This window comes from Trichechus manatus, unplaced genomic scaffold (genome assembly GCF_000243295.1).
Source record: "Trichechus manatus latirostris isolate Lorelei unplaced genomic scaffold, TriManLat1.0 scaffold00030, whole genome shotgun sequence".
In the NCBI taxonomy this organism is placed as follows: domain Eukaryota; kingdom Metazoa; phylum Chordata; class Mammalia; order Sirenia; family Trichechidae; genus Trichechus; species Trichechus manatus.
Genome location: NW_004443966.1, coordinates 16,494,934 through 16,517,000, shown reverse-complemented (window position 1 = coordinate 16,517,000; position 22,067 = coordinate 16,494,934). Strand labels below are relative to the sequence as shown.

The following is a 22,067-nucleotide window of genomic DNA, read 5'->3' as shown; positions in this document are numbered from 1 at the left end:
CCACCAATGGCCGTCCTGACAGGGAACACAACAGAGAGTCCTTGACAGAGCAGGAGAAAAATGGGGTACAAAACTCAAATTCTAGTAAAAAGACCAGACTTAATGGTTTGACTGAGACTGGAGGGACCCCGGGAAGACATGGCCCCCGGATTCTCTGTTGGCCCAGAGCTGAAACCATTCCAGGGGCAACTCTTCAGACAAAGATTAGACTGGACTGTGGGACATAAAGTGATACTCGTCAGGAGTGTGTTTCTTAGCTCAAGTAGATACATAAGACTAAATGGGTAGCTCCTATCTGGATGTGAGATGAGAAGGCAGAGAGGGTCAGGAGCTGGTTAAATGGACATGGGAAATCTGGCGTGGAAGGGAGGAGTATGCTATCACAGTATAGGGAGAGCAACTAGGGTCATATAGCAATGTGTATATAAGTTTTTGTATGAGAAACTGACTTGAATTGCAAACTTTCACTTGAAGCACAATAAAAAATTTTAAAAAAAATCTTCTGAGAGAGGCCTTTCTAGATGACCCTATCTAAATAGCTTTGCCTTCCTGCTCCCATTACTATCTATTTCTCTTAACTCCGTTTTAATTGACTTCACAGCATTTATCATTGCCTAAATTTATATTATTTACATATTTACTCTTTTATAATATCTCTCCCCAAACCAAAACGTGAGCTTCAAGTGGGCAGAAACTTTGACATTTTCTCTTTCTATCCCCAGCACCCACAACAATGCCTGCCACGAAGCAGGCACCCAATAAATATTTAATGAATTAATGAGTAAACTAGCTAAATGGATGAATTTTACATACAAGGGTATTTATAACAGGATTATTTGTCACAGAGATAAATTAGAAATCACCTAAATGCTTTCTTCTGGACCTGCTTAGTTTATGAAACGCTTTAATATGTATCTGGAATTTTTTATTTACCATCTCGTGAGAAGCTATAACTTTGCTATAAAAAAAACAAACACACACAGACACAATACTCTCTCTAAATGCTCCTCTTAAATAAGCTAACAATTAGAGCCTAACTCATTGTCTCCCTCATTTATATGTTCCATGCCTAGCTTACCTCTCCAAAATCTCCTACCTCAGCTGCTTCCAACTGGATTCTTCTAACAGAAAAGAAAACAAAAAACACATAACTTTTATTGTTCTCCCTCCTAGAGATCCCACTTTCTCCTACTCCCATATGCAGAAGGGGGAAGAGGGCAATGGCAAAAAAGGATAAAAGTGGAGTTCATGCCACCCATCTTTATCACTATCTGCCGATCACTGTTTCTGATGTCACTGTTAACTGTCTCAAAGAATCATTTTAACCTTCCCAAATGTTTCCAGAGTCTTGATCATCCCTCAAAACTTCATATATATGCTAATCACCCTGCAATGATATTTCAAACTTAAACTTCATGAATATCTATCGCCATGTGAACTCAGCCATCTTACATCATTGCCAAATTCAGAATTAGAACACCACAAAGCAATTCAACCCAGTTTAATTTATAAAAATATTCATTGGACACTCACCATGTATTAGCATATAGTGCTTGTTGTTCTTCCTCTCTCCCTTATGACCTCAACTTCTTTATCAGTGACCTCTCTCATACCATCAGCTGGCTGTTCTTTTCCTAGGAACACTCCTGAACATTCCTATTCACTTCATCTAAACCATTAGCATCCTTCTGGACTCAGTGAAATCTTTCATTACCCTTCTTCCAGAGCCATACATTTACTACTATCGTATCTACTACTTAAACCTCACTAGTAGCCAAACTAATAGCCAACCCAGTTAGGAAAACAGACAAAACTTTCAACAGAGTTACTCTTCTGCCAGCTTGGTTCTTGAGACACCCAGAACAGTTGGAAGAAAATACAGTATCCTAATAATATGGCTTCAGACAAAGTCATACTTTCTAACATCAATCTGACCTCACAGCCATTAGAGAAAGCTTTTATTCAATTATTTTTATTTTGGTAAAATATATATGACACAAAATTTGGCCTTTTAATCATTTTTAAGTGTGCAATTCAATGGCATTAAGTACATTCACAATGTTGTGCAACCATCACCACTATTTTATTTCCAAAATTCTTTCATAATCCCAAACGGAAACTCTGTACCAATTAAGCAATAACTCCCCAATTCCCCTTTCCCTCTAGCCCCTGGTGACCTCTTTCTGTCACTATGCATTTGCTTATTCTAGACATTCATATAAGTGGAAACATACAATATTCGTCCTTTGTTGTCTTATTTCACTCATCATAATGTTTTCAAAGTTCATCCACGTCATAGCATATATCAGATCTTCATTTCTCTTTATGGCGGAATAACATTCCACTGTATGTATATACCACATTTTGTCTATCCATTCATCTGTTGATGGACACTTGGTTTGTTTTCACCTTTTGGCTATTGTGAATTATGCTGCAATGAACATTGGTGTACAAGTATCTGTTTGAATCCCTGCTTTCAGTTCTTTGGGGTATACACCCAGGAGTAGAACTGCCTAGTCATATGCTAATTCTATGTTTAACTTTTCTGAGAAACTACCAAACCTTTGTCCACAATGGCTGTACCATTTAACATTCCCACCAACAATGGGCGAGGATTCCAATTTCTTCACCAACACTTGCTATTTTCTGGGGTTTTTTTTATAATAACCATCCTAGTGGGGGTGAAGTATTATTTAATTCTTATATACTCCCAAGCTCACATTCCCTAGAACAATGGTTCTCAAACTTCTGTGTGCAGAACCCTGGAGGATTTGTTGAAACACAGATTGTTGAGCCTCACTCCCAGAGTTTCTGGGATGGGGCCCAGAAATCTGTATTTCTAACAAGTTTCTGGGTGATGCTGATGTTGATGGTCTAGAGATCACATTTCGAGAACTACTGCCCTAGAATATAGACCTTCTTCCTCATCAACCTCAATTCTCTTCTCACATGAGCTTTAAGAGAGTGAACTCACCTGCTTTACAGAAAAGACTAAAGCGTATTCTTAGGAAATAACAAGAAATGCAGTCTATTTATGAACAATAATATTCATCATAACATTATCATAGCAAAAAAATGAAAATATAAATATCTAACAAATACGAAAAGATTATATATATATGTATATATATACACACACATATACAGCCAAAAATCAAACCCATTGCTGTCGAGTCAATTCCAACTCATAGCGACGCCACAGGACAGAGTAGAACTGCCCCAGAGGGTTTCCAAAGAGTGGCTGGTGGATTCAAACTGCCGACCTTTTGGTTAGCAGCCTGAGCTCTTAACCACCGTACCACCAGGGCTCCAGTTAGGGCCCAGACTCTGTAAAGTTAAATACTAACTTGTAGAAAACTGATGAGATGTCACCAAAATTTTTGTCAGGTAAAAATGTAATTTATTTCTGTCCAATAGGAATGATAACCCCAAGGGTTATAATTTCACTGCTTTGTAGGACATGAACCCATTTTGCATCTAATCTAACAATCTCATTCCAGTGTTTCTTGTTTTTCTCTGACTATATAATCACCTTTTCTTATCCGCCTTTAAACCTGATTTGTCATCCTGCTGGTTCCCTCGTTATTGAGTTGATAAAAACTTTGACCTGTGATCACTATTTGTTTGAAAATTATATTTTTAACATTCTGAAAATTATATAGCACGGATAATGGAGATTATCTCAGCCCTAAGTTCTGATTTGGAGGATCTACATAGTCTGCTTCTGTACCTATCAGAAACCCTGAGAATCTTTAAGGCACTTCGATCACAGAAACCTTCACATCCAAACACGTCTTCTTTCAGAATTCCAACAGGGCGTCACATACTCACTCCCTAGCCGGTGTGACTTCAAGCACTTTCAGCTTTAACATGTAGTGGCTTTATGGCTCTCACTTCAGATTCGGAATGCCCAGGTGAACAGAAAGAATAAAAGGCAAATTGCTTATTTAGTTAAACCCAAGACCAATCCAATGTTTTGCTGTCTTGTTCTCATGAATTGCCTTTGCCATAAATTCTCTCCCCCATACCCCTTCCAGCACCTGAAATGCCAGAAGAGTGATCCAATCCTAAGGAATTCAGAGGCAAATGAAGGATCAGTTGACCTAGGAGGCCACCGGTTAGATTAACTACTGATGCAATGAATTTTCAGAATCCTAGTCTACTCCCATAATAGTTGAAGATTTTTATTAACACCAATGTGAACTAAAAGGCTTTTTAAAAAAAAAAAAGTTTGTTCTCCCACTGAACAAAAACTGAAACTAGAAAAAGACCAGCTCACCCACCACCTCAGCAGCTACAGACCTCCAGGGATGTATCACAGCCTGTCTCTGCAGGCCATGTTATGCTACCGATGCCAGGATAAGGACACCACTACAGGCCCTGTACACACTGAGCTTTGTAGTTAACAGAGATAAATCCTTATGTGGGAAAACTTAAAAGGACTCAAAAGGAAAGGAATAGGGAATCCCAGGTTCTGTATCTGCAGCACTGGGTGATCAGGAGAAAATGCAGAGAGGTTCTACTCATTAGCCTGTTCATGAGTGCACCAGAGGATCTCAGTGAGGATAAGCAGGAGGCATCAAAGGCAGGGGATTCAGAGAGCAAGAATTTCAACAGCAAAGTGGTAGAGAGGCTGAGAGTTCTTTGGCAGCAGTGTAAACTTCACGTACAGAATCTAAGCAGGGGTCTTTCTAGCATCTGAACAGAAATCTTTGTTGAAGCTGCCTGAACCTAGAGGCACGTGGTTGCCCCGGATTTCTATATATGGTTTCACTGCCTTGGACTAAAAGATGGTGCAGGGCTTTGCAATGTGGGAGGGAGAAAACATCTGGACTTGACCAGTAGGGGGCAACAGGTCATCCAAAACAAACACAGGAGATAGGCAGATGTGCCCTCCTCTTCTCCAGCATTCTCTGCCAGCTTTGCCTAATGCTCATTAGGGAAGTGCCTCTGGATAGGTTTGGCTCACAGGCCCCTTGCCAGGACAAAGCCAGCCCAGCTAGAGAACACCTGGCATAAGCTTTACAGGTCAGATTTGCCTTTTACTGACACTTTAGAAATATGCAATTTGGGAGAGTGTGGAACATTGTCTTCTGACTCATTTTCTTTTTGATTCAAGACTACTAACAGTTCCAAAACTGTCTAAAAGTTATTTTTATGTGAACAATAAAGTAAAATATGACCTTAAAAAAGTGTCTTCAAGGCACAAATTATAAAAAATGTTAAAAGGTTATTTCTGAGAAGCCAAAGAAGCTGAAAAGCAGGAAATGGAAGATAGAGGAGATGTACAGATGATTTAAGTGGGTAGGAACCAGGAGCAGCTCTTAGATATTACGTTAAACCAGACAAGATTAAAAATATCAATGGAAAACATCTTACTCAAGGACCAAAAGGAGGGCATAAATTGCTTAAGCTAGACAAATATATCAGTAACTCCAAGGATCAGGAACTAGAAAAGAACTCTCTGGGGAGAGATAACAGGGAGCACCTAGAAGGGAATGCCTTAAATGTATGCAAAGCTAACTGTACTCTCCACTTCACTCAGGGAACTGCTCTGGTGGCACCGCCCTATTATTATATATAGTTTGTACATAGCCAGTCTTTCAAAAGTCACTTTACCTCTCCAGGTCCATTTCTTCATCTGTAAAATCAAAGAGCTGATCTCTGAGGTCACTTCAAGTTCTAATACTCTACGACTCTAAAATTCCTCCAAATTCCCTCATAATACCGTAACGCTTAATTTTAACACTTGAACAAATTGTACATGATAAAACTATAGTGGTGGGAACTTTCAGAGAAACCACAGAGAACAGACAAAAGCCTAGAACTGTGGAATGTGATTTTGGAAAAAACATATTATCATTGGGTAGTGGGAATAAAAAGGTAACCCAAGATTCATGCTGCAGAGAAACAAAAGAGGTGGGGAGTACCCAGCCCGGGTATAACGCCGTACCCAGACTTCAGAATTCTACAGTACAAAAATCATTTTATTTGTAGGCATTGCAAAAGCTATGCAGCAAAACAGGATGAACAGAAAAGTCGTGAAGGAATTGTGTACTACTTAACAGAGCAGTATAAGGAGCTGGGGAAGTTCATATAGAATATAGTACTGGAACTGCCATCTGAATACAAATCAATCAACTGTATTTTTTGACAATCTGAAAATCAATCATAAAATAGTGAGTGTCTATCCTCAGTCAAGCACTGAGAAGAATTACAAGTGAAACACATAAGCCTAAAGTGAATACACATACTTAAAATATGGCCAAAGAAAGCATAAAGTTAAGGGTAAAGTCTGCTATTTACTTCCGTATAATGTATGGCACTGGAAAGCCTTGGAAATAATAAAACAATTAAATACTATTTTGTTTGACTAATTGTCAGATTGAATCTCATGAAACAAATTATGACAATATCTTAATTCATTCCATTAACCTTTCAAAAATTGCATTATATTAGTTTCATAAGTATTATTCATTTCTGAACACTACAGGACTCACCATTAGTCCTAAGTATATTAGGCAACAAGAAAAACCTGCTCTACAAAGATTACCTGTTCTTCCCCAAAAGAAGGACACGGAGGGATCTCAGAGTTGAAAGCCCACTAATTTCTTCAATCTGGTTATCATATAAATCCAAGAATATTAGCCTCTGCAGATTAGAAATATTTTGGATCCGAGTTATAAAATTGTGTTGAAAGTTCAACAAACGAAGGTGTTCTTCCCCATCGATGATAGGACATACTGTCAGCTTTTGCCTAGAAAAGATGTTAAAAAGTTCATAAGGCTCTCATTTGGCAGCCTGCCTCCTCCTACAAATATTATTATTAGTATCTTTGTGTTCCCACACTCTGAGAAGAAAATGCTGAGTCCTGCCAATTCAGCCCCCTTGAACTAAGCATCCTATATCTATTTGTAAATCATTCATATAAAATCCAACTGACTTTTACAAAGGTAATATTAAAATTAAGTCTAAAAGCTTATTACATTAAAAAATCTCCAATATTAATTATTTCACATAAAACTGACTTAACATCAGAAAACACTCAAAGTAATTGCTTCTACAATAGAGGTTTAGATAGGTGAAAAAATCACGCCAAAATAACCAGAGAAATGCCTTTGGCATCAATCCAATGATGTAAAGACTTCCCAGACATCTGAGCAAAAATTGCATAAAAAGATCTCTTATAGGTTCACAGACTCTGAGTTGGATGATATCTTAGGGAGAACAACGAACGCAGCCATCTACAATTCACTTTGATGAAAACATTTTCATCCTGAAATCCATTAATGGTAAGGTGGTCCTTTGTGAACATTTTCTCAGAAGCTTAGATTTTAAGCATATGTTTACATGGTTAACAATAACTTTGAACTTTGCAGAACATTTAGAGTGCTACAAGATAGGATGAAACTCTAACAATATATGCCCTTAGCTGTATTTAAAACAGGTAAGCCTCTATTATGGAAAAAGTTATAAAGTATTACATGTGAGGTAAATATGTGCAGGGTCCTTTAAGAATTCTACAGGTATAATAACACAGCCAGACAGGAGGTGCTGAGTGATTCTACTCTGAGAGTTTCCAAGGAGGATAATCCAGCTCTATGGATCAGTGTGAACAACTCTAATAGGGAGGTTTATTAGAAATGTTTCCTTTCAGTAAAAATCAAGTTAATGTAATCTTTACAGAAAAGAAATCTGTGTTATAGGCATAAGTGAAACGACGGAAGTGATCAGAATCCTCCTTATTAACAGAAGGAAACACCTGAACATTAATGGTTGACGAAGATATGACCCTGAAACAATTGGTTTCACTTTGTGCTTCTTGCTGTTGTTACGTGCCACTGTGGCGATTCCCACTCACAGCAACCCTACATGACAGAATAGAACTGCCCCACAGGGTTTTCTAGTTTCTGGGTTGTAATCTTTATGGGAGGAGATCACCAGGTCTTTTCTCCCTCGGAGTTGCTGGGTGGGTTTGAACTGCCAATGTCTCAGTTAGCAGCCGAGCACTTAACCACTGCACCACCAGGGTTCCTCACTTTGTGCTTAGTATTTAGAATACATTTAACGCATTTAATTATACTACCACATTTAGTACGTCTAGTTTATAAATTATTAATCAAGAAATGATTAGTATTCCACTTTAAAATTTATCTTTGTGCATCAGCTTAGCAAAAGCCTTCAATTATCTCATTTTTTTCTGCTTTACTCTTCCTCTATTTCTTATAGTTAAAGCTACTGATATCTCCTAACTTCTAGTTCATCTAATTCTTGAATCAGTCCTCACTGAGACAGGAAAATAAATAATCTGACACCACCACCCCTTACATAAGTTGCTGTAACTTGAAATAAATTCACTTTTTTAGATTCCCCACGCAGTGGCTAAGTCCTAACTCCAAGGCTCACTTGTACATTCCTTAACCCCACGAGCCCCTGCCACTCCATCAAAACAAGCAAACAAACAAACAGAAAAACCAATGACCCCGTGTCCCCCAAAGGAGTTCGTTATGCCTACAAAACCCTTGAGCTGCTACACCTCCTATCCCATTACTGACAGCTCTATTGGACTATGCTTTAGCCTCTGTATTTCCTTCTCAGGGCTGACAGACTGCCTTTCTGTACTCCAGGCTACCCTAGCTCCCAGAACAGTCAGAGCCTAGCTGTTCCAAGTATTTCATCTCAGGGCTGGATTCTACTCTTGTTCCCTCAGTCTCCTGGCTAAGAAGCTGCATAGCATAACAGATCTGCCTTTGAAAATCATTAGCCATCACCTACTGGCTCTCAAATAATGATATCTGAGTTCCTTGCTGCTGTCCCAGCTCTCTTGACTGGACATGCTGGTACTGATCAAATTATGCCCAACTTATGACATCTTTGTGATCCTGCCATTTTATAACCAGCCTTCAAAGCTGAGTCAGTTCCCTTGGTCCTGACTTTCCTCGGTAAGCAAGTCTTCATCTAATCAAAGTTTGCTTCTCTACCTCAGAGGCCCATGCTGCCAAGGACCTGTCTTCACAATTACCTGAGTCACCCCAAGCTGTAACAGAAGAGCATAACCTGTAATGTCACAGTCTTACAAATACTGGCCCCTGTTAGTGTCAGGAAACATGAAACTGAAGGGTTGAGGTACTATTCTTGGCTGGAGTTTTAAAGATTGAGGTAAGAATTACCAAAAAATCCCTCAAAACATTAAAACAGCATGAAAGTTATAAACATTAGACAGCATTAGAATCTCAAAAACCAATAATACTGCAAAGATGCCAGGACAAATACTGCCCTCAAGTGTTACTCTGCCTACAAAACATGCTCTACCCTCCAGAGTCTTTTTCCCGGCTACAAACAAAAATGGTCCATGACATTTGCTGTCAGGTGTGCACTGCTAAGCTAAAGGTATGCCCAGCAGAGATGTTTTCTCTGCTGGTTATACCACTAAAGTAGGAGTTACGTTTCTTCACCCAACATCCTATTGCTGATATCTTCCTAGGTGTAAAGATGGGGATCAAGTCCTAAATATAGTCTTTCATTCAAAAGTTTTTATTGAGAGCCTGTTCTGTACCAGGCTCTGCTCTAGATGCTGGGGATACAAACTGCACAAAAATCCCTGTGCTCGTGGAGCTTAAATTCTAGTGGGAAGAAACAGACAGTAACCATGATATGGAAAATATTTCATGTTAAGAGAGTGATATGTGCTAAGAAGAAAAATAAAGCAGGGAAGGGGGCTGGGGGCTGTCAAGGTGGAAGGGTTGCAATTTTGAAGAGGTTAGCCAGGGAAGGTCATCCCTGAGATGACAACCTTTGAGTAAAGACCTGAAGGAGGTAAGGGAGTGAGCCTACAGGTATGTGGTGGAACAGCACTCCAGGCAGAGGGAACTGCAGTTGCAAAAAAAGTCCTGACGTGTAAGCATGCGTGGTGTATTCAAGGAACAGCAAGGAAATAAGTGTGGCTGGAGCAAAGTGAGTGAAGGAATGTGCAGGAAGAGACGAGGCAAGTGAGGTAACAGGGAGCTAGATTGGATAGAGTCCAGTAGGCCTGTGTGAAGACTACAAGTTTTTTCTATCCTAAAATCCATTTTTATCCATGTCATATTTTAAAATTGCTATAGCACTCTTTTGGAATATAGTCAAGATATTTTACATTATATAGATATAAAATTCCTTGCCATACCTTTGAAGGAATGAACAAAAAATTGGTAACACTGATTATATCTAGATAGGAGAACTGGGTAGCTGCGGAACAGGAGGGACGGAGACTTTGGTACCTTTCAAATCTTTTATCATGTCTATGTATTATCTATTCCAAATAAAATAAAATAAAATAAATTGTCCTCACCTTTCTAGGGTCAACCTGTCTGAGTAAAGAATTTTCTCTTCAGAAGAACGCTGGAGAATGGGAAATGATGGCATTGATGAGCTCACCAAATTAATATGATCACCTATTGAAAATGATATACAAATTACTTGATTACGAAAAAGCTTACAACTCTTGAAACTAAAGTCACGTTATATCTGGAGAACATTGGCACCTACAAATATCTTTTCTGGAAAGTATAGTTTCCATGTTGTTGTTGTTGCTGTTAGTGCCGTGGAGTGGATTCCGACTCATGGAGACCACATGTGTCTCCATAGCTCTACATATTTGAAATTAATTACGAATTTGAGTTTGTTGCTTTCTTCCTCAAAACTAAATGATGTGTTCTGTGTATGCCAAATAATTTTTCCCTTGCCTTACAGATTGGTTGAAAGTATAGAATACTCTAGTACTATCTTTAACCCTTTTAAGCCTGACTCCTAATACTAAATTTTAACTCCCTTGTAACTAAGATGATAGCCCCTCATTACCAGAAACATTTGGGCCAGCACTATGACAGCCCTGCCGCATTCTGGACTTTGAAGGTGTCTGAGTGGAAGAATCTCCAAATGCTGATAAGGAGCTCATGGCAGTTTTCATTTCCAGACCACATAGTTCTGTCACGTTTGTTGTGGATGAGATGCATGATGATTTATTACGAGGCGAAGGACTTATTACTCTTCCATCTCCTTCAAAATATCAAAAAGTTTATCACAAAGCTAGATAATACATGATTTTGCTACAGGAAATACATGAAAGTAGTTTTGTGTATCGTGACTTTTTCTTTGTATGTGCAGCTATTATTAGTAGAGAATATTGTAAAGAGACCAAAGGTAGATGCCAATAAACCTAGCACACTTGTAGCTAGGGTTTGCAGGGTATATGGCACCCTCATGAGGTTTGTGGGCTGTTGGTTAGATGGTGTCCCTGCCATTAAGTAGCTTTCAATGTAGTGCAGACAAATACATACCAAATTAATAAACTGAATACACCAACATGCCCAAAATGTGGAATAAAAAAGAACACCTATTTATATATCTATACATAAGTGTACCTGATTGTTTTTCACTTAATAGAGGTAGCTTTAGATGGGCTTTGGGGGAGGTGAATATTAAGATATATTCTAAAGCACTAGAAGAATGCAGAATGGCCAAGAAGAGATGCTGGGAAGTTCCAGAAATGAAATAAGATTTAAGTAATGAGTCAAAGGTGACAGTTTGAATATCAGAGGAAATCTTCTGTATTTTCCTCTAATATACGGAAAAAATTTACTGAAAGCAGCAATTGATGTTGAAGTACTTGAAGAGAAGTATAAGCAGTCCAACAGAACCTAAGATTACCAACGATTCTGCCTAAACTGACCTATAAAAGGAAAACCAAATCCAGGAACCTAACATACCTCTTGGGAGGTCATCAGCCAATATGATAACAACTTAAAATCAAGATCCATATAAAACACCCACTGCCGTTGAGTTGATTCCGACTCACAGTGACCCTGGCTTCCAAGCAGCGGCTGGTGGATTCAAACTGTGGACTTTTTGGTTAGCAGCCAAGTTCTTAACCACTGCGCCACCAGGGCTTCATTAAGATCCATACAGATAGTATTAAAGAATTGTAAAGCAGTGGTACTTGCTAGCTCCTTCAGGTAGGCAAAGCATAAACCCAAACATCTCATACCTAGCTTTTTGAACAAAATAATCCATGCTCATATCCCACTTCTCTGAAAGTCATGAAATATCAAGATAACTAATAGTGAAGTTCTAAAGTATAAACATTCAGAAGTGACATGAAGTTCACTAATAGAGCTGGTCTTGTGACATGATAGGCTGACAGCAGGACATCCAAGCAACCATGATTCAGTAAACTGATTTGGAAATCCAAAGTCATATGGTTAAAAAAAACAAAAACAAACAAATAAAAAACAGTGGAAGAATTAACTGGAGCAAAGTGGTCAGTTAAAGACAAAAAAGAAAAAACTCCAAGCAACAGACACCTAGATTTCTCTTGTTAGCATGAGAGTTAGGGTTTATGCAATTTTTTTTTTTTTCAGGCTTCAAGCCAATCCTCAATTTAAGAGGCAGATTTAAACTTGGGATTTAAAGATTTAAGGCTTGAGAAGCAGAGGTAGTAATTAACTTACTAGATATGTAGCCCTTGTCCTCCCAATTAAATTTATAAGCCCCTTGAGGGATGTACCTTCATTTACACTCAGTCAAAAAAAGAATGTTATCCTTACACTTTTCAACTCCAATTACATCAGAAGTCAAAATTTCTATCAGCATGATCAGCTTACTATCATTATCAGCGTGATATATGCCTTACAATAAACAGCAAGAGACAAGAATGATAAAGGAGAAAGGCCTTAAAATCCACAAACAAGACCCTCTAAATGACTGGGAGCTAGAAGGATCTGAGGCACAATGGGACATTCCACACAAACTATGCTACTATGTGGCAAAGTTTTAATTGAAATATTTCTTCTGTTATTGATTTTTCTTATATCACTATTTAACCTACCAGATATGTAGCCCTTGTCTTCCCAGTTAGATTTATAAGCTCCTTAAGAGATGGACCTGATTTTATATTCTTTGTATTCTTAGTAGAATCTAAATTCAGTAGGCAATCAGTAGATTAATTAATTGATTTTCCAGTTTACTAAGTTAATTGGAAATCTACTTTGTGTGTTATTTCTATTAAAAAAGAAAATAATAAATTCTTGAACTTTAATATAAGAATGCTGAACGAATTATTTCATAATTAGGATCTCAAAGAGCCATAAAGTCAACATTCAGTAAGAATGTTCACAGCACTACATCCTAGAGAAGTAGATGGATGGTTGGATGGATGCACTGGATGGACAGACAGAAGGACATACAGACGGGTAGGTGGACCAACGGGTAGGTGGAAGTATGGATGTATGGATGGGCAGGTGGGTGGGTAGGTAGGTGGGTGGATGGGTGGATGGGTGGATGGGTGGATGGATGGATGGATGGATGGATGGATGGATGAAGTACACTGCCATATATGTGTGTCCACTTGGCCTCATCTTTAAGATTGTTTTGGTAACCAAAATCCTGATTGTAGATGTTCCAATGATTTGTCATCATCTTGAGAACCAATCACTGCCTCTTACCCTCTACACATACATTTAAAAATTCTTAATTAAGGGATTTAATCAATTAAGGTCTAGTTAATTGAGATTTTACTGTATAGTAGCCCCTGGAATCTCTGGCTTTTATAAAACCTCAAAGACATAGGGGTTAACTCTGAATAATATTCCAAAAACCTAAAAGAAATCACATATAAAGTTTTAGACTAACAAGTCTGTAACTAAAACATCAAATGTCTTTACTTTTTTAAAAAAATTTTATTTTGGTAAAATATATATCACAAAAAGTTTGCCATTTTAACCATCTTTAAGTATACAATTCAGTAACATTAATTACATTCACGGGTTTTTTAACTTTTGACTGAGAGTAACATTGGTTAATTTATGCTGACAGGCTATTAAATTTGCTTGATTAGTTTTGAAAAAATAAAGAAAAATAAGAAGTGGGGTGAAATTAGTTACAACAACTGGGCATCAGGAGGCAGTTAATTAGACAGAAGTTCCCCAACTTTTCCTGATAAAGTGCTACTTCTAATTTCTCCAAAGTTTAATGCTTTTAAAGGTAGAATTGTGAGTACAAAAGTCAAGAAAACAGCTCTAAGCTGGGTGGCCTTGTTTGCATGAAACTGCCTGGAACTATGGAGGCAGCACCTTTAGGAAACAGCTAGGTACACATTTAAGACCTATCAAATGAGTAGCCTATTACAGAAAATTATTTTGAATAAAATCTTTCATTAAAAATTCATTAGGTTTATTTTTCCCTAAAGAATAATTTGTATTTTATGGGTCATTATTTATATATAAGATTTTATTCATCTCTGACTTTCAGTTTTCAAAATTCAATGTCTCATGCTATTTCCTCATTAGGAAATAGCTCGCGATATTTTGCCATTAAATAAATTTACCTGGCCAGCCATCCACAAATCTGTATAGAAACTGCCTAGGCTAACTCAAGAGAAGCTTGGGAAAGGTATTTCAGTTTGTTTCATTATTTAGAAAAAAACTTCAAGACATTATTATCAGAAATGTGCAGGCAATTCACAACCCAAGCATAAAAACCCTCGTTGAGAATTTCCAGGTTTACATCTGTAGCTATGTGCTAACACAGCATCTGGCACATAGCACACACTCAATAAATATGTACTGCACTGAACCAAAGAAAGCAAGACAGATGCTTCCCGTATTGCGGAACTTCAGTTAAATTGATGTCATGTGTGTAGGGCTTAGGAAAGAGAAAAAATCTACCAGATTAGATGGTCTCAAGAGGAAGGTCAAGAAGTAACAAAAGGGGGAAACTAACCAATATTCAAAATAGCCATAAATTCACTCAGTAATGAGATAAGCAATCCAGAGGGGCCTACACTAAGCAGCTCTTTCAAATAAACTCCTAGGAGGAAGGACAGTACTGTACATAAGGATTGCATACGACTTAACACTAGACATTACAGATATTAATAGTTGTTAGCAACCAACTAAGATTCAAATGTGCTGAAGGAAATTTCTCTTTGAATTGAAAATGTATTTCAAAAATATAATCAGATCGTATAAGGAAATACTTGTCAAAATGTGGTACCCAAACCACATCCATCATAATCACTCGAGGCACTGTGAACATGCACTCTTCCAAGACGTACAAAATCAGAACAGGGAAAGGAGAAGGGAAGCACTGAGAATCTGTATTTATAGCAAAATTCCAGATGAGGTACATTAAAGACTTTTGATATAAAGCACCTATGATTATATGCCAGAGTAAGGGAAAGAGATTGCTCCTTTTCTGCTCCTGACTTTTCTGTCCATTGTTTCCTTACTTCCTAAAGATCTGTATTTCCCATACTCTTACACTTATTAATTAGCCTTTTTTTTTAAGTTCTAATACAGTATTTAGAACATTCTTTTCCCATTCTCTAGTCTATAGCCCACCCAAAACTAAAGTGCAACAGCTTTTTCTGTATTGGAAATAATCTACTATGCTGTATATATAAGCCGATTCTGATTTAAACAATAGGTCATGTATCCCTAAACCAATTTGCAAGCAATGAACCACTTCATTTTCAATTCAAGTTTGTTTGTATCTAGTGATGCAACATTATTAAACAATTAAAGTTATGTAAAGAAGATAAAACATAGCTGATCTCTACCCATTGACGATACCTTGCCTACTTGAGTAGTTTCTTTCAAGGTCATGTTGTAAGAGTCGACCAGGAAATGATGATGTTTCTTTATTTAGCTTGAATTCAACCTAAAAAAAAAAAAAATTATTTAAGAAAAAAATATATTTGGAGAAAAATTTAACAATAAGTAATGAAGATACTGATAGGATATACAATAACTGTTACAGGCTACAACATAGATAAACCTTAAAAACATTTTGCTAAGTGAAAGAAGGCAGACACAAAAGGCCACATGTTGTATGATTCAGTTAATACGAAATGTCCAGACTAGGCAAATCCATAGAGACAGAAAGTAGATTTGTGGTTGCCAGGAGCTGGGGGGAGCAAGGGAATGGGGAGTGACTGCTTAGTGGGTAGGGGGATTCTGTTTGGGGTGATGAAAAAGTTCTGGAACTAGGTAGTGGTGATGGTTGCAAAACATTGTGAATGTACTTAACGTCACTGAATTGTACACTTTAAAATAGCTAAAATGGTCACTTTAGTTATGTGTATTTCACTACACACAAAACAAAATTAGAGTCAATTTCATTAAGTCAGATGAAAGCATGCTCCAGTCTGAGGCACTTCCCATCGCCCCACTCCATCACCCCAAATGCAATGATTAAAACAGTCATTTCCTCCAAAAAAACAAAAACATACAATAAGAAGTAAATGCTGCTGAAAAATCACTCTGTTTTGATCTTTAGAATCCCTTTAAAGGTCCAACCATAATAATAAAGTTGCATATTTAAACTTTCTAGGAAGGGCTTCCACTAAATTTATTATAAGTAATTATCTGGTAGGAAAATTGAGAAAAACAAAACCAAAAGAACCTCTCATGATTAAACACATATACAAAACCCTCAATATCTATTTTAAAAGAATTATGATGCTCCTGGTTCACACATACCATAAACATTATGACACTATTTGCACTATATTCTTATGAACTAAAGGTATTTTCTCAGAACGCATGTCCACATAAGGGCAAATGAACGGTTTGGAAAGACTCTGGATGAGGCAAATAGTTCCTAGAAACATGCTGTAATGGCAGAATAGGATTTGGCCGCGGAAATCAATTAGCGAAGCTCGGGGGGAATCCACCATGTGCAGTTATCAGAAAGAATATTTCAATTAATCTGGCTAACTGCTGCTGATTCAAAATGATCAAAATGATTTATTTTCCAAATTTCTGCCATGTTCACATGCATATATGACGTATCAACTGCTACTTGCTTGACTAACGATGCCCTTCCTTACCCAAATCATGCTGTTATCTGTAAACTTCACTTTAGAGTTTCCCCAGTGACATCTATTTAACAATGTTTTAGGAAACAACCAAACTGTGATAGGTGGAGGAGTCCGACTTGGTCAAAGGAGGAAAATCATGTTATGTCTGGGGACACGGTCGTGTGGGAAGTATATCTGACTGCTGAGGTGAGAAGAGAGAGGAAGAAAAAGACGTGTACTTCAAAATCTCAAAGGCCAGAAATTCTGGAAATGCCAGGGATATTATGGGTAAATTGTCTGGGAGAGAAAATCGCATGTTCATATCTTCACTTCTAAATAACATTAAGCCTTATATATTCCCACCTATTTTTTCTCCCGATTCTAAGTACAACGTGTAGATATGTGCCCCCGAACCACATTTTATCCATTCTAAGATGCCATCAGTAGTAAGATATACCATCGTTTTACCCACTGCTCAGAAAAAACTATCCCGATTAAACTGATGCACCATCAATGGTAAGAAGGGTCCTGATTTCAGAAATGTTTAAATGCCAAAAAACTTAACCTTTTGGAATTGAGGAAATAAGATTACGTTTTTAAAAGAGGGCTAATTTTGGCTTTATGTAGCAGAAAATAAGAATTAGCTTTACATTGGAGGGTAGAGTTAATACAGTTAAAACGTCTAGTTCAGCCTCTGCTCTATAAACCATGCTGCTATTTGTGTAGCTAGAAAACAATTTATCTTTGATTTAAATACAAGTCGGCTTCGTCTTACTTTGTTTTTTTCAGGAAGCGATGATGTCTGAATAACAAGATGAAGCCCACAATTCACCTGAAATTTAGAAATTAAACTATAAAAATTTGTTCTTAATTTAAATATATACATACAATATATACACACATACATACATCTTCCCCAAGAAAAAATGGTACAGCTAAAGATACAACAAAGAATTAGAATAAAACAAGGCTTGCTTTTTGTTTGTTTCTGGCAAATGAACACGTTCTGAGCGTTTGCCGCAAATAGTAAAATCACAACTAAGAATGAAAAGGTTTCACTCTGATTCATTTGCCAAATGTCGGCAGTAATTTCACCCTCTTAGTACGTCAGGCTTTCCACACTTGTCATTTCACGTCTAAATAAATCTCAATTGAACAGGTAAAGAGTTTAAATGAATCTGAGCCTTTCACAGCAGACCAGCTCCACCTTCTGGGGAGCCCAGATCCTGGACAAGACTTTGAATATCCATCAAATAACACCCGCCCCTCCCCGCCACCACCAAAAAAAAAAAAAAAATGCCTCGGGCCAGTCCAGGAGCCTCTAGCCTCGATCAGACAATAGCTTGAGTAGACCCAGTGGTCCGTGTCCCAATAATAGAGTCCATCACCGAGACAAAGACCCCAGTCAGGAAGGACTATACGAATGGGAGAAAAGAGAAAACGAAGGCCCAACCTACGTTGTTCGTAGCCCGGCCAGAAACAGAGCGGTATTTCCCAGGAATCATGGCAGGAGACAGTTTAGAATCTGTTAGATCTGTCTTCGAGGTGACGCTACAGCAGAGATTCAGACAGACCGAAAGGGGTCATCTCCCAGGCAACCCGTTCAAGAGTTACCATGGAAACTACCATTTCCGGTCTGGTCCTCTCCCAAATCAACCCGCCAATGCAGTCGTTGTAGCTTCTGGTTGTATTTGTGGGGGCTCGGTGCATAAGCACTTCCTCGTTCTATTCTGCTGGCCTCATAATAACAGAGTAAGAGTATTGGGAGGAGGAGAAGATGGGAAAGAGGCTGGCCACATCGGTAGCTATGACAACCACCACTTCCGGTCCGTTCCTCTTTAGGACCCACCTCAGGGCTGCCCGCGCGAAATTTGTATCCCGCTGCTTCTGGCCACGAGCTTTCGGGGGAGCATTGTAGGGAGTAGGAGGAGGAAGATATTAGAGAGCCGGTACCCTCCCATTTGGGGCCCCAGTTCGGCACTTCCGGTGACCGGAGTTACTGGGAGGAAACAAGGCCGAAGTCGACGCGTGATGGGGTACCCGCCCCGCCCAGGCCGCCGCAAGGAGCGTGCCCGCGTGCGAAGGGCCAGGGAACCCCGGCTCCCCGGCACTAGAGGCTGCAGCCTGCGGGCCAGCTGCGTGGCCCCCCCACTGCGGCAACACCACCGAGGCTGGGAAGTCGCTGCTTCGCTTCCCCAGGGACCCGGCTGTGCGGCTGCTGTGGGACCGCTTCGTGCGGGGCCGCCACGCCGCTGGGTACCGGAGCAACGACCGTTCCGTCATCTGCTCTGACCACTTTACCCTGTCCTGTTTTGACGTCTCCTCAGTTATCCGGAAGAACCTGCGCTTCTCCCAGCGCCTGAGGCTCGTGGCGGGTGCGGTGCCCACCCTGCATCTTCCACCTAAGGGGGAAAGAGAGGGAAACCAAGCGGGCGGCCCCGAAAAGGGAGGAGAGCCCCAGGCAGTCAGGCATTCTGAGGCTACCCCGGTCCAGCCTCCTGTTTCCGCCTCCGGGCCGGGAAGCGGGCTGCCGCTTCACAGGTAAAGGGAGAGCCAGGAGGGACCCTTGGACTAGGTTCTAAGCCTCACCTCCAGGGTGTCTGTTTTTTCGTGTGTAAAATTTCTCATGACTGTGGTTTTGAGGTGATCTCCAAGATCCCAATTAGCGTGAAGACTTCGGAATTAAGTGACCCAGTCAATTCCTTTCACCTCCTCCTCCCCCGAAACTAAACACTCAGTGTTGTCCTTCAGAGCAGAGTCATCTTCACTCGGCGCTCCAGACTTTTTATTAGAAAGGGTTTAATTTCACCAAATCTCAAGGAATGGGGTGTTTGAAACTCTGTTTACATATTACATACGCTTAAGGAACGTCAATTACACATGTCAAAAATAGGGAAGGGGTTGCAGAGCTACTGATGAAGGTGTTGAATAAACAAACAAGTTTTCCCACCCCTAAGCTTCCCTCTTGACTACCACTAGCTGCCTTTAAGTTAAATGTTCCTAGTGAACTGATTTCACCCGTGTCCTCTTCTGCCTACTTTTGTAATTCTGTTGAGTATTGCTTACACTTATTTTGCAGCAGGTCCCTATTACCTTCTTCTCCACTTCTCATCTTAAAGAAAACTTCCGAAGCCTTTGAGATAATCAAACTTTAGTCCTATCACCATTGGTGTTAAGTGCTGTCAAGTCAGTTCCAACTCATAGCGGCCCTGTGTACAACAGAGGGAAACACTGCCCAGTCCTGTGCCATCCTCACAATCATGCTTAAACACATTGTTGCAGCCAATATGTCAATCCACCTCATTGAGGGTCTTCCTCTTTTCTGATGACCCTCTACCACCATTACGTGGATTAAATTACGGCTCTTAATAGGATATAAAAGGTTTATTTCTGGAAATGGGAAGAGTTCACCAAGAAGTTGAATGACCTGCAACTGACTTATTTTGGATTTGAGTATACTAACAGTATATTAATAGAATTTTAGAGCTGAATGAAATCTTAGAGCAGTCTAATCCAACCCACAATTTATGCATGAGGAAGCCAATTCAGAGGGTTAATAATATCCTCAAAGTCCTATAATCCTTGCTGTAGGTCTAATTACCAGAACACTACTGTTTGTGCTATACAAACCTGCATTGGGGTGGGTGCTTAAAACCCTTTAATGGCATCCTGCAATTGTTAGGATAAGCAAGAAAATTATTAACCATCTGCACGGCTCCACATGCCCTTTCCCCTGCCTACCACACCAGTCCTATACAAGATTACTGTCCCTGTTGCTCACTAGGCACCAGTCATGCTGACCTTTTCAGGTCTTGAACATACTATAACCCTTCCTTCCAACAAGCCTTTGCTCAGGTGTTCCGTGTAATATCATGGTATTATGCTTTTCCCATTACCCCACCATCACCCATTAAGTTCTTTTCCTTTCAAAATCAGCTCCAACAACTTTCCCTCCTGAGCCCATAATTATATACTCCCATTTCTCCTACTTCAGTAGCACTCACCAACATTGTCATGAAATAATTACGTGGTTTGTTTAATGTTCATCTCATACACTAGAATGTAAACTCCATGAGAGCAGGGAGGATATCTGATTTGTTTACCGTTATATCCCCAGTGCCTACAACAATATTTTGTAGGTTTAAGGAGTTCAATAAATATTTGTGGAATGAATAAGTGAGTGTAAGAACAATTTTTTTTTTTTTTTACAATGGAATTTTCAATTCTATATTAGTTCCCTTTCTCACTGAGCTGCAAACATCTGCCTCTCCTTTGAACCATCTATCCACTAACCATGCCTATCCAAACTCTTCACCCAAGCACATGTGTATATCTATAAATAGATAAATGTAAACCTATAGTAAGCAAATACTGAACCACACATACCTCTACCCCATTTTTCTTCCCCATAATTACATATACCATCTCCTCAAAAATTGGGAGAAGAAAAGCCTGACTAGTGAAACAACCCAAAATTTTATAATATAACAAAGACTAACAGTTGAGAAATCCAGAATAGATACCAAATCTATTGTCCAATTAAAAGTATACAGCCACCATTTCTAACAATCCATATTACTTTAATATACTTGCAGAGTTATCACAACACTATATGGGAGTTCTATAAAAAGTCCCTTTAAAAGTATATAAGGTAAAAAAATAATTTAGAGTTGATAGCAGTCCATTTTTAGCCTGATCTGAATTGGTAACCCCAATAACATTGCTAACAAAGTTCGCTTGTGCCACTTGTTACTCCTTCCCCTACTCAATGTTTTTCTTTCCAATCCCAGGACCAACTGACTAAAAATCAAATTTCTAGTCATTCTACATTAATTGAAGACCGATTGCAGACACAGTTCCAGGTGCTTGGTACAATATATAGGTAAATATAAGTATGACTGTTCCCTGTCTGCCTTAGTCATCTAGTGCTGCTCCAACAGAAATACCACAAGTGGATGGCTTTAACAGAGAGAAGTTTATTCTCTCACAGTCCAGTAGGGTGCAAGTCCAAATCAGGGCATCAGCTCCAAGAGAATGCTTTCTCTGTCAGCTCTGGAGGAAGGTCTGTGTCATCAGTCTTCCCTTGGTCTGGGAGCTTCTCTGCGCAGGAACCTCAGGTCCAAAGGATGTGCTCTGCTCCTGGCACTGCTTTCTTGGTAGTATGAGGTTCCCATGTGTCTCTGCTCACTTCTCTCTTTTATAGCTCAAAAGAGATTGGATTAAGACACTA

General features: G+C 39.1%; 2 protein-coding genes across 3 annotated transcripts in view; one reads left to right on the top strand and one right to left on the bottom strand.

Annotated features, from left to right (window-relative positions):
* Nucleotides 1-18,665, bottom strand: part of LRRC49 (leucine rich repeat containing 49) — a 200,047-nt gene extending 181,382 nt beyond the window's left edge. Inside the window, exons 1-6 of one of the 2 annotated variants that reach the window (XM_023729769.1) lie at nt 18,295-18,665; nt 17,613-17,669; nt 15,609-15,696; nt 10,840-11,037; nt 10,331-10,433; nt 6,554-6,757 (exon numbers count right to left, since the gene is read on the bottom strand). In XM_023729769.1, coding sequence (XP_023585537.1) covers nt 6,554-6,757; nt 10,331-10,433; nt 10,840-11,037; nt 15,609-15,696; nt 17,613-17,669; nt 18,295-18,342 — 698 coding nt within the window. In that variant the 5' untranslated portion in view covers nt 18,343-18,665. The remainder of the gene's footprint in view (nt 1-6,553; nt 6,758-10,330; nt 10,434-10,839; nt 11,038-15,608; nt 15,697-17,612; nt 17,670-18,294) is intronic. The other variant, XM_023729768.1, reaches the window with a different exon arrangement.
* The window catches only part of THAP10 (THAP domain containing 10), an 8,518-nt gene continuing 5,065 nt past the window's right edge, over nt 18,615-22,067 (top strand). The window contains 3 exon segments of the mRNA XM_023729865.1: nt 18,615-18,638; nt 18,891-19,317; nt 19,320-19,378. Coding sequence (XP_023585633.1) covers nt 18,615-18,638; nt 18,891-19,317; nt 19,320-19,378 — 510 coding nt within the window.